The 14,271-nt window shown below is 37.9% G+C and overlaps 1 protein-coding gene across 1 annotated transcript in view; it reads right to left on the bottom strand.

Moving 5' to 3' along the window:
* Positions 1-14,271, bottom strand: part of LOC126642910 (dynein axonemal heavy chain 5-like) — a 154,754-nt gene that overhangs the window by 62,023 nt on the left and 78,460 nt on the right. Inside the window, 9 exon segments of the mRNA XM_050320941.1 lie at positions 37-204; positions 2,820-3,035; positions 3,410-3,690; positions 4,194-4,858; positions 7,044-7,198; positions 7,987-8,229; positions 8,312-8,518; positions 9,849-10,178; positions 11,420-11,626. Coding sequence (XP_050176898.1) covers positions 37-204; positions 2,820-3,035; positions 3,410-3,690; positions 4,194-4,858; positions 7,044-7,198; positions 7,987-8,229; positions 8,312-8,518; positions 9,849-10,178; positions 11,420-11,626 — 2,472 coding nt within the window.

Below are 14,271 nucleotides of genomic sequence, written 5' to 3'. Positions count from 1 at the left end.
TCCCTCAAAAAAAATAAAACGAGCAACAAGAAATACCTTAAGAGGAAGAACTTCTTTATTAATACCGTAGAAGTACGCCATTGCTTGTGTCCATGAGCAAAGACCTGCTACATTTCCACACACTTTTTTAGCAGTCTCAAGATTATAATCCTCCATATCCAAATAAGGCTGCAAGAGCTCCACGGTTTCTCCTGTAATTGAGTCCTAGTCAATGGAAAGGAAAAATTATTTTTTTAAATGGATTTTACAATAAGGTTTGCTTCACAGAAACATTTTTATGTTTATGTTAAAATCGTGGGGCTATCTTTCTTACAGAAGAAATTAACAGAACAACACTGTTGTCTTTCACTCCTATAAAGGACAGATTAGTAGTTTCCTGTGAATTTGTGAAAATAAGTACTACTTCCATTGCAACAGATTGACTTGAGTTGCCATTTAATACCTCTGTTTGATCATAAGATTTACAGACATTACTTGTACCCATAGTTCTATCACAATTTAAGGTGATCTAAGTTACTGTTGCTACAACACTGTACCTTCCTTCCCTTCCCCCTCAACTAGATATTCTTGCCCCATCTTTAATACCAATCACCAATGCTCGGTGACTTAGTTTAGAAGCTACCATAATAGCGTATCATAATAACATGGTGACAGAAACAAGTCAGTGAACTACTGACTAATTTATTCCTAGTCTAATTCCAGGAACAAACTCAGACAGGCTCAACCATGGCATCAGACAGGCACCAATGTGAACACAGCTAAGGGAGTCAAACATGTAGCTTTAGGAAGGAAAAGGGTGAAATTGCAAGGCACTGACTTCACTTCAGTGACGCTAACCCTTTTCCTTAACCTTAAAAGAGATTTCTTTCAGCTGTTATTCTAATATCAGCTTTTATCCCCCTTTCACAATCTGGTGATAACACTAAAAGCCAGATCTTTGATGATGATGGTTAATCTATAATTATGCAAGTGTCAGAAGAAAATGGAATTCATCTCCTTCAGCAGAGTAGAAGAGCTTATACAGTTTAACAATGGTTGCTTAACAATAGAGGTGTTAAGAATCTTCCTTTTTTTTTTTTGGCAATGTATTAATGCCTTTCTTTTAATGCATCTAAAAATCAACCACCATTCATACTGTCAAGAAATTCACCATTTTCCTGTTTTCTGCATAGTAGAAAGGGTTGCCTTGTCTGATCTCTTGCTACTCTACTAACAAAGACATTCACTATATTATTCCCAAAATCAGCCATGGTGATGTTTTCACTATGATCATTTACTAAAATGTATAATAGTGTTGGACAAACATTTTGCCTTTTTATTTTTTCTCCTATTCAGAATTACGAGCTAGCAAGCTGGCAAAATTGAAGCAAAGGCCAATCAGCAATGGCCTAAATCTCTTTTCAAAAGCTTAGAAAATGTCACACTTTTCCTTCTAAGAAATGAATTTTAAACCCAAAGAACTATTTCATCCACTAATTTTCATTGCCTAAAAAAATAGGAAATAACAAAAATCTCAAAACAAAGTAAGCAGCGTAGTCTACTCAGAACTCCAAACATAATGAGCTTTCTTGTCATATATATTCAGAAAAGAGAAATAAGACAGAAGGACAGGATGGCGAGTACCCCATCAGGAATAGAAGTAGTCTAGTATTCTACACCACATTCATCAGTATCACTTCCTGCAAGAACTTGGTCCCACAGAACTTGTTCTGACTCCTCTGAGTACAGTTAAATGTGTTGCAAACTACCAGCAGGAATACATACACTATTAATAAGTCCCAAAACTGGAAACCTCATTAGAGAGAAGCTTGAGTAAGGAGTGCATAATTAGTCCCTGCTATCTTTAAACTCATTTCCTCTTTCTGTTTAGTGAAGATAGCATTTTGAAAAGTGACCAGATTGACAGCCCCAGGAAGAAACTGTCTACAGAGGCAGTGCAAACTTCCACATGGTGCCTCAACAATATGGCACCCTGGGAGAAATGGTTCTTGGGGATAGTGAGAATGATCTTCACGACAAAAACACTCCAGCAGCTTAGAAAAGGGATCAGCAAAATGCACAGCTGAAATAGATTTTAAAAAAAATCAGTGTACAAATGAAAGAGTATGTTCTGCAACATTGCAGAAAACCCAGGTTTTGCTGAAACCTGGTCCAGCTACCTGTGATGCCTTTCTTTTTTTCCTTACAGAGAATTTTTCCTTGTCTCACAGTTCAGTGAATCGTGCTATAAAAAAAGACAAGGTTATGTCCTGGAAGAAATAAAAACCTATGTTTGCTTTAATTTTTCTAACAGTTGATATTAAGGTTCTCCGATCATTCTTCATTTTGTTACTTTTCTAGTGAAAGAACCCCAAAAGTTCCCAAATATGTCAGTATTTTTCCTGACAGGATGCTCATTTTCTTCTGTATTTCCTGCTACCTCCCTACCAAAGTGGAGACAGAGTTCTAGAGTGCCTTGTAGGCAAACAGGACAGGTAATGCTGGAGAAGGTGAACCATTTTAAAAAATCAAGAGTGGGTCCTTCCAAGGCAAATTCCTACTTAGAAGCAGGAACTGACTGAATAAATATAACACTAAGATTCTCAAGATTTGGTCTATTGCTTGGGATACTTCTGTCTGCCATTAAAACTATGTGGCCCAGGAGAAAATTGCTGAAATAATGAACCATGAAAATCTAGAGGAATAGAGTCACAAAGGTATCTACAACTATAGGTATATGAAAGCCTCATCTGTTTCAAACTACCTTTATGTTAGAAGGTACTTTCATGTGAACTCTGAAAATGGTTATAGGAACATTAGTGTCCCTATTAACTTCTTACCTTCTGAAAAGTAAGCAACATGTTAAGAAATCCTGAATTATTCATTAGCTTCTGAGCCTCAGTCCATGATGGCTTTACACCTGGGCGTTCTTTATCTAGCATTACCGCATCTATTTTTCTTTGGAATAAAAGCAGCACGCAATCCATAATCCGCATTATCAAGTGAGGAGGTTTACCCAGTTTGCGAACAGTTGCAATGTCAGAAGGTTTTATTGTCTGAAAAATCATAAAAGAAAATAGTTCATTTATTTAAGCATTGACTCAGTTGCAAAGAATGATGTTTTTCTTGAAGAACTATATATGTAATGCAATTATTGTAGGTTTGCTAGTCACTCAGATGCACTTTCACAGAAAGTCCTTAAAGATAGTACCACTCAATAACTGCTTTATTACCCAACAGTAGAACACTGCCCATCTGACCTTTTCACCTCTTCAGTTTTCAGGGTTTTTTTCTACAAGGTTTTACAGACCAGTGCTAGTTCTTGCAATCTTCTTTTTTTTTTTCCCTCCCCAAGTCAGAAGTGTGAGCCATGTTATTACAAATAGCAATCATTAACTACATGCATGTTCAGAATATATTTGATTCTGACCTGCAGGGCTGCCTCAGCTTCTTCCAGTGCAGGTCTTGCAGCTTCAAGCTTCTCTTCTGCTGCTGCTTTATCAATGGCAATGTCATCCACAATAGCCTGAGCCTTGTCTTTTACTTTTTGCACCTGCATTTTCACTTTTTCGGCATCGTGGGCTTTCATAGTTACTTCTAATAAAACTTCATCAGCTTTTTTTGAAGACACAGCTAAATCTTTCTCCTTCATAGCCAACTCTTCGGAGAGCTGATTTACTGAAACCTCAGCCTCCATCAGTTTTGCAAGACCTGTGGTCCACAAATTCCATTTTAGCAATAGGAAAACTTGTTGAGAAAGAAACAGTGAAGCAATAGGGATATTCAAAACAAGTCACTCAGATTCCTATTTTGAAGTATCAGTGAGGGGTCCCATTTGTTGAACACCAAAATTAAGCAGGGGTAATATTTTATCTTTCTTTTCTTCAAAAGATTCTCCAGAGGGAGTGAATATGAACATTTACTCACCTTCTCTCAGATTTACTTTTAGCATGCTTAAATGTGAAAACTAGGATCTCAGTAGTTCCTTCGCATGCATACATGCAGGTATTTCTACTGCTAACTAATAATCTGAACATTCATAAAGTTCATTGAAACAAAACCTCTGCATATTCTGTAATCACACACAACACAGCTGAAAACATATGTCTGCTTCCAAATCAAAGTGAGCTCACACTTTTAGGTTCTTTTATTCAGATTCTTCTCACCCCTTTAAAAACAAACAATAAAAAAAAATCAAACAGATTTTACAGTACCTGTTCTCATGCGTTCAGACAAACATCCAACACTGGCAAACTTTTCTTTGTAAATAGCTTTGTAGCCTCCAATGAAGGACAGATAAGATTTTGGTGTCACAAATGTTCGCCGCCTATATCGTTCAAAGTATTCAACACACTTTTCAGCTACAATATCTTGAATTGTTCCCATGGTGTTAACAACACTCTGTTTCACTTCCTCTGTACACTCAATATGGTAGGAAGCTAAAAAGTGCTGTGCAACTGCTACAAGAGCATCTTTAGGCCAGCGCTGGAACCAGTCCATGGTACAGCCTGAAATCAGACCTGGAAATTTGAGTGCACGAGTTCTGAATTTTTCCCCAACAGGAGAAAAACAAAGTACCACATGCAAGTTATTCCGAACTCGAGCAAGAAAGTAATTATAAAGATTTTCAGCAGTGGGACTACGTCTTGGGTACTCCTTCTTCATTGCTGGTATCAGATCTTGTGTGATTTCATCTATTTCATCTCTTGCAAAAAGATTTGAGACTTCACCTGAAGCCAAAACATTGTTCATGTACTCAAGAAAAGATTCGTCTCTGACTTCATTGTCTGTGAATATGAAGACAACGCCCTTTCCTTTTTGCCCAGCAGTGCGGTACAAGATTTTCAGATCATCCAAAAGGTTGCTGGTGGCATATGTTCTGGAATAGAAAATGATTAAAGAAGAAGAGAACAAGAATTAAAGACCATTTTAGGAAATATCTATCATCTGGAATAGCTTCCTTAAGGTAAGGAAAAAAAAAAAAAACCAGAAAAAATTCAATACCATATCTTCTGGTTATGTTTTTTAGGTTTTTTCTTAAACATTTTCCCAAAGTGAATGCTCAGTAACAAAAATCATGTGAAACGAGGTGAAATCAATGAAATAATGTGCTGGAAAAAACTATGGTTAGAGCAATACTATGTTTAAGGTAAGTATAATGCTGCTTTGCATTCCCGTGTTTGCAGATGTAAATTCTTTATTGGAAATGTAGGTTAAGACAGCTGGATTAAATTGTCAAGTAGGTTTTGATACATGTACCATTACGCAAATATAGCTGGATTATCTTCTGGAGATACTGAGAGCAGGTTAAAGGAAATCATAAAGAGACAAGAGAAAACAAAACTGAGGCATTTATTGTGGTTTTTTATTGCATTTGTGGTTTAACTAAAATCAAGCCCCAGAAATGGTGTTTGAACGTTATCGCTTGGGCTGATCAGCTCTGCTGCAAATGGAGACCACGAATGGTTCTGTCATTATGCCTCTTATAGCTAGTGCACACAGGTAAGATTCAGATCAAGTCCACACAAATTCAACCACAGATTTCAGATTGTGCAATATAAAATGAAGCAAAGTAAGGTTAATAAAATGGCAGATTTTGTCCTTAGCTAATTAAAGCTGAAATTAGGAACCTCTTTGCTTTGAAACCAGTCTCTTATTTCCAAGAATCTCTCCAAAGTCCTAAGTAATTCTTGCAATACATGCATGATCCATTCTTCACTATTTGAGAGCCTCTTTTTTTATATATTCAATATGCCACACGGATAATGTCCCAGTTCTCTTCCAGCTCCATCTTACCTCTGCTCTATAAATACCTCTAATGGAAGCACTGCAGAGCTCGTAAAACAATCTAGCTCTTCAGTTTGCATGTGTCAGCTACAGTTTTTACAGTGCTTTGTGATATTCTGGTAAGAAGATAAGAATTTCTCTACTGAGACAGAATAGCAGTCTATCTAATTCAATAATCTTAACACCAGCAATGTGAAATGATACTTAGAGAGAAAACATGAGCCAGCATCCACTTTTCCCTGCTCATTCTGTTCTTCCCCTCTCCATATTCATTGCCATTGTATGAAGAATGCTATAAAGTATGTCCATCTTGTCCTCTCAGTGTCCAATTATGAATCTGTTTTTGTGTTCACAGCCTCCTGTGGCAAGTTACAAAAGCTGAGTATCTGCTTGTTAAACACACACTTTCAGCTACCTGCTTTAAGCTTGCCTCCAGTTAGCTTCAGCAAATGAACCTTTCCTAAGTGACTGAAATATATATTTTCCTTATTAATGCATTTTGAATCTTGCAAGTCCAGGGACTCCATTCTGTGACTCTTCATTATTTTATTTCCCTCCTTATTTTGTTCCCTCTGTTCCTTCCTTCTGCTTCTGGGACATAGGAAGAGATTGTGATACCTCTCTCTTTCTCTTTCTTTTCACCAGAAACCTCATATCATTATTCACAGACCTGATATATGTCTCTAAGGAATATTTCTCAGCATGTTAAATAGTTTACAAGGTGAAATACACTCTGCTGGTCCTCATTGCTTACAAAAGTAAACCCTATGTCAACAGAGAAGCAGAAGGAAGACAGAAGGGTAGTTATTCCCTATCCCTTCAAATTTCTATTCATTACTCAATTTCAGCACTACAAAATATAAAAACATTGACAGCAGTTTTAGTAATACAGTCTGGCTACATAAGGATCTACAGAAACAATTACTATTTCCCCTGGCCTATCAGCATTTGCCTATTATGTAGCATATACCAGATGATTATTCCATGTTATTTATTCCATGTTACTTATTCCATGCAAACTTGTATTTTATTGGGATATCACAAAGGTGCATTGCAGACTCAAATGCCCAAGGAAAGGCATACTTTATGCCAATAGCATAAAGTCAGAAAAACAAAGACCCAGATTGTGCATCTGCACAGGCACTTTTGATAAAAAATGTAGTTTACAGTGAGGGATGAAATGTTTGAGGGCTTTGCATTTCTTTAAGTTGATTGCGAGACATTTATTTCTATGGTAAATTAAGGATCAAAAGTCTACGTATGCTGCATTGTGTTACCTTGTTAAAGTAATCTGAAAGCTCTCATATCCAGCAATATATGATGCTAGTCTGGTCAGACTCTGTTTTCCAGATCCACCCACACCCACCAACAATGCATTTCCTTGTGGAGTTCGAATAATCCGTGATATTTTAATCAGATGGATGATTGCATCCTATGTACAGAGAGAAAAGGGGATGAAGAGATGTAAAAATAATGCAATGTATAATCAGCTAGAAGCATGTCACCAAGTTACTGCCTCTCAACAGCTGGATGACTTCTCTGGAGCCTATGCCAAAGACTCAGCCCTGTACTTATCAGACTCAACAGGTGACTTCCCCCTGACTTCAGTGGGCAGCAGGACTAGCCCAAGAGAAATGTCCTTATGCACTGTTTGTAGTTGGCAGAGCTGACAGAGCATACCCCTTAGGGGACAGGGGGAAAAGTTGAAAGACCTCCCCCAGCCTTTTAGCTGAGCTATTTACAGGCTCTCTCAATAGGCTGACAAAGTTAAAATGCATGTACACTATCTACATTTCTTATTCAACTGCCATATTTATCTTGGAGCAAGAATAAATCTGAAATGCCCTAAAGTCCTACCAGACCACCCAGTCTAAAGCTGAAGAAAGCATCATGCATCAAGACCTCTGAGAAAAAGGTAACTTCCAGGAAAGCAGGATGACAACGTGCACTGTATAAACAAACTAGTTGTGCTTTGAATTCTGCAAAGAATGAGGAAGACAAGATGAGGAACTGCAAAGAGATGGAATAATTTTTGGGAGTGTAGGCAGCTGGAGATGGCAGCACAGCTTTGTAGAGTTCATTTGTAAGGCTCTCTGGATGCAAAGCTAGCTGTTCTGAGCTATCTCCAAAACAGTGTGATAGAAACATACAAGATCTACGTATCTGTAAGTACAAAAGATCAGGCACTTTTGGTATTAATATAATTACAAGCAGCAATACCTTGAAAAATACTAAATCCATCTTTGATCCTCTGACAGTTTCATTGTATTGTTGCATGAACATCTGTAATCTTTCAGCCAAATAATCCAAAGATGGTATAGGCTCGTAAATTTTTGGAGCCTTCAACTCCGCATCATCAGGTTCATCTCCGGTAGTCTCTGGGACATCACGCAAGAAATCCACAAAGTATAATTCTGTGGACTTATCTTCAATTAGATTTTCACCATGCTCTACAGAAACAATCTACAACAATACATTAAGGATCAGTTTAATAACGAAATATGTCACTGGCCTCTTTCTGTGGCAAATACTGAAATTTGCGTACCTTTTCCAGTGTATCTTCAAACCAGTCTTTATCACTTTGGCTGATGAATCTGTCTGCAATAACACGTCTGCATTCATGTTGGAACAAGGCTACCAAAACACTGATGCTCTGGCAGACGTCAGAAGTAACTGTAAGTATTCCTTGCCAAATACGACTGAGGTCTCGTAAATTGAAGATGTAATGAAATTTAGCTGGAGTTGGTAACATCTACAAAATAATGTCACAAACTATACTCAAATAACTGCTAAAGAAAAATATTTCTACTTAGTATTAAGTGAATATGCAAATTTTCACAAACTTCATTCTTGCATTAAAGCAAAATACATGCTTGGCATTTAAGAGGCAATGGTAAAAATGAAGAAATGACAGTAGCCATGAGCAGCTCTTTAAATCCACACAGATTTCATTTGAGTTTCTTTGAATCCTTCAAATCCCAGGAACACACACTGAAGGGTAGCCAAGACAGGTTAGTTAATGATGGCATTGAAGGCCACAGTAAAAATGTCAGCATTGCTTAACCTGTGGTGTTGCTCCTGCCCTTTCTTCCAGATCATTTTTTTTACTCTCTTTTGTCCTTTCCAAGAACATGTGAGGAAAGGTTCATTAGGAAAAGGGAAAGTAGATGAGGAAAAGAAAACAAAATAAAAGAGAGGAGAAAAATGGGAAAATAATATTTGGGGGAAAATTTACAACTTAGCAAAATCTAGGTTTTCTCTTTAGGAATTTAACTAGTAGTAATAAGCACCATTTCTCTTGAATATACTGGTCAATATTGACTAGCCAATAGTTTCACTAGAAGTCTCTCTATTTCTCCATGTAAGCCAAGTTTATGTCTACAATGAGTTGTTTGTGCAATTCTCACCAACCTTTTCAAGATTAGAAAATATTGTTGAACAAATCCCTATCTCTCCACTACTCTCCTCCACTTTTCTCATTCATGAACAAATTTGACATATATTTCTATGATGTTATTTTAATATTTTCAAATTTCATTCTACACATAATTTTTTTTGTCTATTTAAAAGTAAAATTTGCTTTGGAATCGCAGTTCAATATTTTTAACAACCTGTTTGAAATGGAAAAAGTCAATATTTAGAAATTACTAAGTACCAGATTTCATTTGTTTTGAACTGATCCCCTCTCTGCCAAATATGACTTCTTTTCTTTAATTCAGATCTTTAAAGGTTGTCACAATCCCAAATATCTTTAGAGAAGATTCCTAATTTTTTGTTTCTTGCTCCTTGTGCTCTTGATGTTTACTCGGCCAGAAGATCTCTCAGTCTTTCTATCAGCTATGCTTACTATATTATACATATATAATGTGATTCTTATATTAGCTATAGAAGACACTGCATGTGATTATGTTTTTAGTCAGCTAATGAGGTCCTGAGAGCAACCAGTTCAGAAGAGAGGCATCAGCAAGTAGTTACACACACTGGTCACAGCTTCACAGTATGCAATATGAACGCACACAACAGTACAAAAAGCGTGGGTCAGATGTTTCAAGGGCTTAATAGATAATCATAGGAAATTTTACCTTTCCTTTTGTCATTTGCCAAACTTTTCGACTTGTAGATACTAATGCTGAAGCCAGTTTACATATTTCTGCAGGGAAATGACGTTGTTCACAGAAATAACCTTCAGCTATTGTTTGAAATATTTTATCAATAGAGGAACTAGAAGGCAGTGTGCAGTTGTAGATGGTGAACTGGCGTTTCAGGCGCTGTGGGATGTCATTCCGACCTCCCCCAGGATGAATCATAGCAGCTACAAACTGGATGTCAGTCACATGTGTGAATTCTCCTGGCTTCTCCAAACTGTAGAAACCTTTCTGTTCCATCAGCTGTCTTACAATCTCATTGGTGACCTAGATATCACAAAAAAAAAAAAAAAAAAAAGAGGAGGAGTTAAGTGTTTCAGTGGCAGCCAAGCGCTCAGATGCAGTGGATTGGCCACAATGTAAGCATCGTGCGATAAGTAGTTGTGGACATGAAGTCAGACATTCAACTAGATTTGCATAATTTTAATTCAAGAAAATTCAGCATTTTAAGTTTTCAATCCAGACTGTATATTCAGATTGACACAGGCACTTATATAGGGACAAAGAATGGTTAATTTAGCACGAAGTATAGCCACACATTCACTTGTATAGAGGCAGTGGAAGAGAAGGATTACAGAGCTATGCTGAAAGCAGGAAAGTTCTTTTTTCTCAGCAGTAATTTTTTTTTTTTAATTCAGATTTTCAGAGTATAGGTCTATAAGTATCAATACCTCAAGACAGTTTGCTAGTCTTGAATGCCAACTGTGATCATATAATTGTTGAAGTTGGAAAGGACCTTTGAGATCATCGAGTCCAGCCATTAACCCAGTATTGCCAAACTCACCACTAAACCATGTCCCTAAGCGCCACATCCATATGTCTTTCAAATACTTCCAGGGATGGTGACTCCACCACTTCCCTGGGCAGCCAATTCCAACACTTGACAACACTTTTGGTGAAGTTTTTCCATAGTATCCAATCTAAACCTCTCCTACTGCAACTTGAGGCCATTTTCCCTTTTCCTATTGCCTGTTGCCTGAGAGAAGAGATCAACATCCACCTGGCTACAGCCTCCTTTCAGGTAGTTGAAGAGAGCAATAATGTCTCCACTGAGCCTTCTTTACTCGAGGTTCAAGAACCCTAATTCCCTCAGCCACTCTTCATAAGTCTTGTTCTCTAGACTCATCACCAGCCTAGATTTCACATAATAGTAACTGCAATTCAAGTCCACAGCAGATCAAAGAAGGAAATGCTTCCTTTCCCACTCTGGTTCTGAGGACTGCTTGTTTGGAAACTCTACATTCTGCATGCAACCAAACCAAAAGGCTTAAAAGCTACAGTGATTGCACTTGTGGTTTTACACTGTCCCTGATCTTTTGGAAATGATAGATTATTAGTCCTGTCCAAAACTGGTTTGCAGAAATTTTGTTTAGTAAACATACTTGGTCTAGTCCATATTATGATACCTTTTTCCTAAACTGTCCCATTTTCGCAACCCACAGATCAGCATTTCCATCTGCAAAAATGGTAAGACCACCAATTTTCAAATGTTAATATTTTCCTTTTACCTGATCACCCCATTCATTAATCACAGGCATGTTGATGTCATCAATAAAGACAGTCATTTTCTTCCCTGATGGAGGACCGTATGTGGTGCCCATTCTTTTATCTATGTAACTTTCTATGCTCCTTTGGAACATATTTGGTAGAGTTGCAGAAGAAAAGTTTAGGCGTTTGGTCAAGTGAACATCAGGATCATACTTGCTTGTATAATTCTGCAAGACAAACCAGTTTAAAGTAAAGTGCACCAGTAACTCCAGATGAATTCAGCCAAAAGGAGATGCAGACATGCAGCAGCCCTGCAAAGATCTCAGTCCTGCTATGAACTTCAAAATCTCAAAATCCAGTTTATTTCAGATAAATATACCATCTGCAACTTGAAATTCAAACAGTCAGTTAATGTTTTGCATAAAGTTTCTAAGTATTAAAATTTATAAGCTTTTAAGAGACTTCACTGTTACAACAAGTAGATATGTGCCAAATCAAGATGCAAATAAACTTTGCATTAGCAATTGTCAGGATTTTTTCTAAATTCAAGTCGTTAGTGATGATCTATTATAGCAGACTGTAAGGAATGAGAAAAACCAAATCCTTTTTCATGTTCACACTACAGCAACACGTCTTACAACAAACAGCAGTGTAAAGAAATGGTAGTTCAAAATTAAACCCAGTTACATCACATTTACTGATAGTTATCTAATCTTTTCTTAATAAGGAAAGGAATCCTTGAGTTTTATGAATATGTACAATTTCCACATCTGCTGAGGATACCCTAAAGCAATGAAGTTCCACTCTTCGTATTTAGTGAGGCTTCATAATAAAAATATGGAGTCACACCAAGGGAGAGATAGAGATATATATATATACACACATATATATATCTATCTAAAAAATAGGAAATATTTTGTTTAGAAAAAGTCCTGGGGCATAAAAATAGTATTAAAAATTCCATATTTTCAACACAGTTTCTTTTTAAAGATTCTTCTGCAATGATGACAAAGTTGAATATCATTTAAATTCTCATCTGTATAAGAGGGTACCATTTTGGTACCTCAGAAAAATAAATCTATACCATTGCTGATGAAGTGCTCTAAGAACAATTCCAGTGAAACACACACTCCCTGTGACAACAGAAAGGAAGATATAGCCAAACACCCTCAAAATATTTTGATGAATATTGTTAAACTGTTGATTTTGTTGATATAGTGATTGCAGTTTACGAAAAGGTGCCCTTCAGAAATAGGTTTTTCTCAGACCTCACAGAAATTGACAGTTTACACATGCAATGTATATGCAACAGTCCTGTGTTTTGTGAGTACTCTTGACAGGGCTGGTGCAGGTCACTGCTCAGACCTTTCTTCAGCACCCCAACAATTTGTACAAAGCTGATGTACCAGGTGCAGGTGTCCAAGGGTTGGCAGCGGGAGCTGTGGGGCAGCCCCTTGCAAGAAGGGGGGAGGGGTTCCTCATGCCAGACACAGTCAGTTCCAGCCACCTCCAGCAGATCCACTGGAGACACTCAGCCTGTGTAAGAAAGAGCAAGATGCTGCCTGGAAGCTGAGAGAGAGAAGTGGGAAAAAAGATGAGAGAAACAGTCCTGCAGATACCAAAGTGAGAACAGAAGGAAGGGCAGGAGGTGCTCTAGCAGAGATTCCCCTGCAGCCCGTGGTGCAGACCATGGGGAGGCAGGCTGTCCCCCTGCAGCCCATAGAAGGTCCACAGGGGAGCAGATATCAACCTGCAGTCCATGGAGGACTCTACATTGCAGCAGGTGAATGCCCAAAGGAGGCTGTGACCCTGCAGGGAGCCTAAGCTGGAACTCCTGGAAGGACTTGCAGACCAACAGAGAGAGAAGCCCAGGCTGGAGCAGGTTTGGTGGCAGGACTTGTGATCCTGTGTACCCACACTGGAGTAGTACATGAAGAACTTCAGCCCTGGTAAGAACTGTATCCCGTGGAAGGAACCCCATGCTGGAGAAGGAAGCAATGGGAGGACAAAGGAGGGGCAGAGTGGAGCTGTTATGTACTGACCACAGCCCCCATTCCCCATCCCCCTTCACTGCTCTGCGGGAAGGAGGTAGAGGAGTCAGGGATGAAGGAGTGAAGGTGAGCCTGGGAAGAAGAGGGGGGTGAGGAGAGGGTGTTTTTTGTATTCTCTTTGATTTTCACCATCCAATTCAATTTTTAATTCAAAATAAATTTTAAAAGCATTCCCCATGGCAAATGTTTTCCCCATGACAGTAACTGGAGAGTTGGCATCTCCCTGTCTTTACCTCATCCCTTGTGCTGCTGAGGAATGGGAGGGAACCGGCAGCTGGGTGGGGCTGTTGCAGCTGGGCAAGGTCAACCCACTGCAACTAGGAATTCTCCACCATACAAAAAACTTGCATCTGTTTTATTTATGATGGCATTTCAGAATGTTTACATGGAACTGTGATATTGCACAGTACATGAATGAGAACTATCTTTGAAAAAAAAAGAGGTTGTAAACTGGGATTGTTTTTGTTAGTTAAACAATCAGAGAATTTTCAACTGACATATCAGATTCATATCAAATTTATGATTTTTTTCAAATTGTGAATTAATAGTACAGAGAATAAAGATCACAAATTAAAATTCCACTATAAGTTCTTTTTTAAAATTATTTATACTGGTACCTTAATATTGAAGATTATTCAGATTAATTCAGATTAGTACCTTAAGTGTTCTATCTTAAAACCTTTTTACTTTCTCCAGCTGCTTAATCTGGAAATTTCTTTTCCACAAGGTGTAGAAAAGTAAAATTCTACAGAAGGTGAGAGCAGAAGGGGAACAGTTGTGAAGGCAGATAACACTCACTCCTAACCTTAAATGAGATCAAA

Source organism: Myiozetetes cayanensis, unplaced genomic scaffold, assembly GCF_022539395.1.
Source record: "Myiozetetes cayanensis isolate MyiCay16 unplaced genomic scaffold, myiCay2020 scf1, whole genome shotgun sequence".
NCBI classification, from domain to species: domain Eukaryota; kingdom Metazoa; phylum Chordata; class Aves; order Passeriformes; family Tyrannidae; genus Myiozetetes; species Myiozetetes cayanensis.
This window is presented reverse-complemented; position numbering and strand designations above follow the sequence as displayed.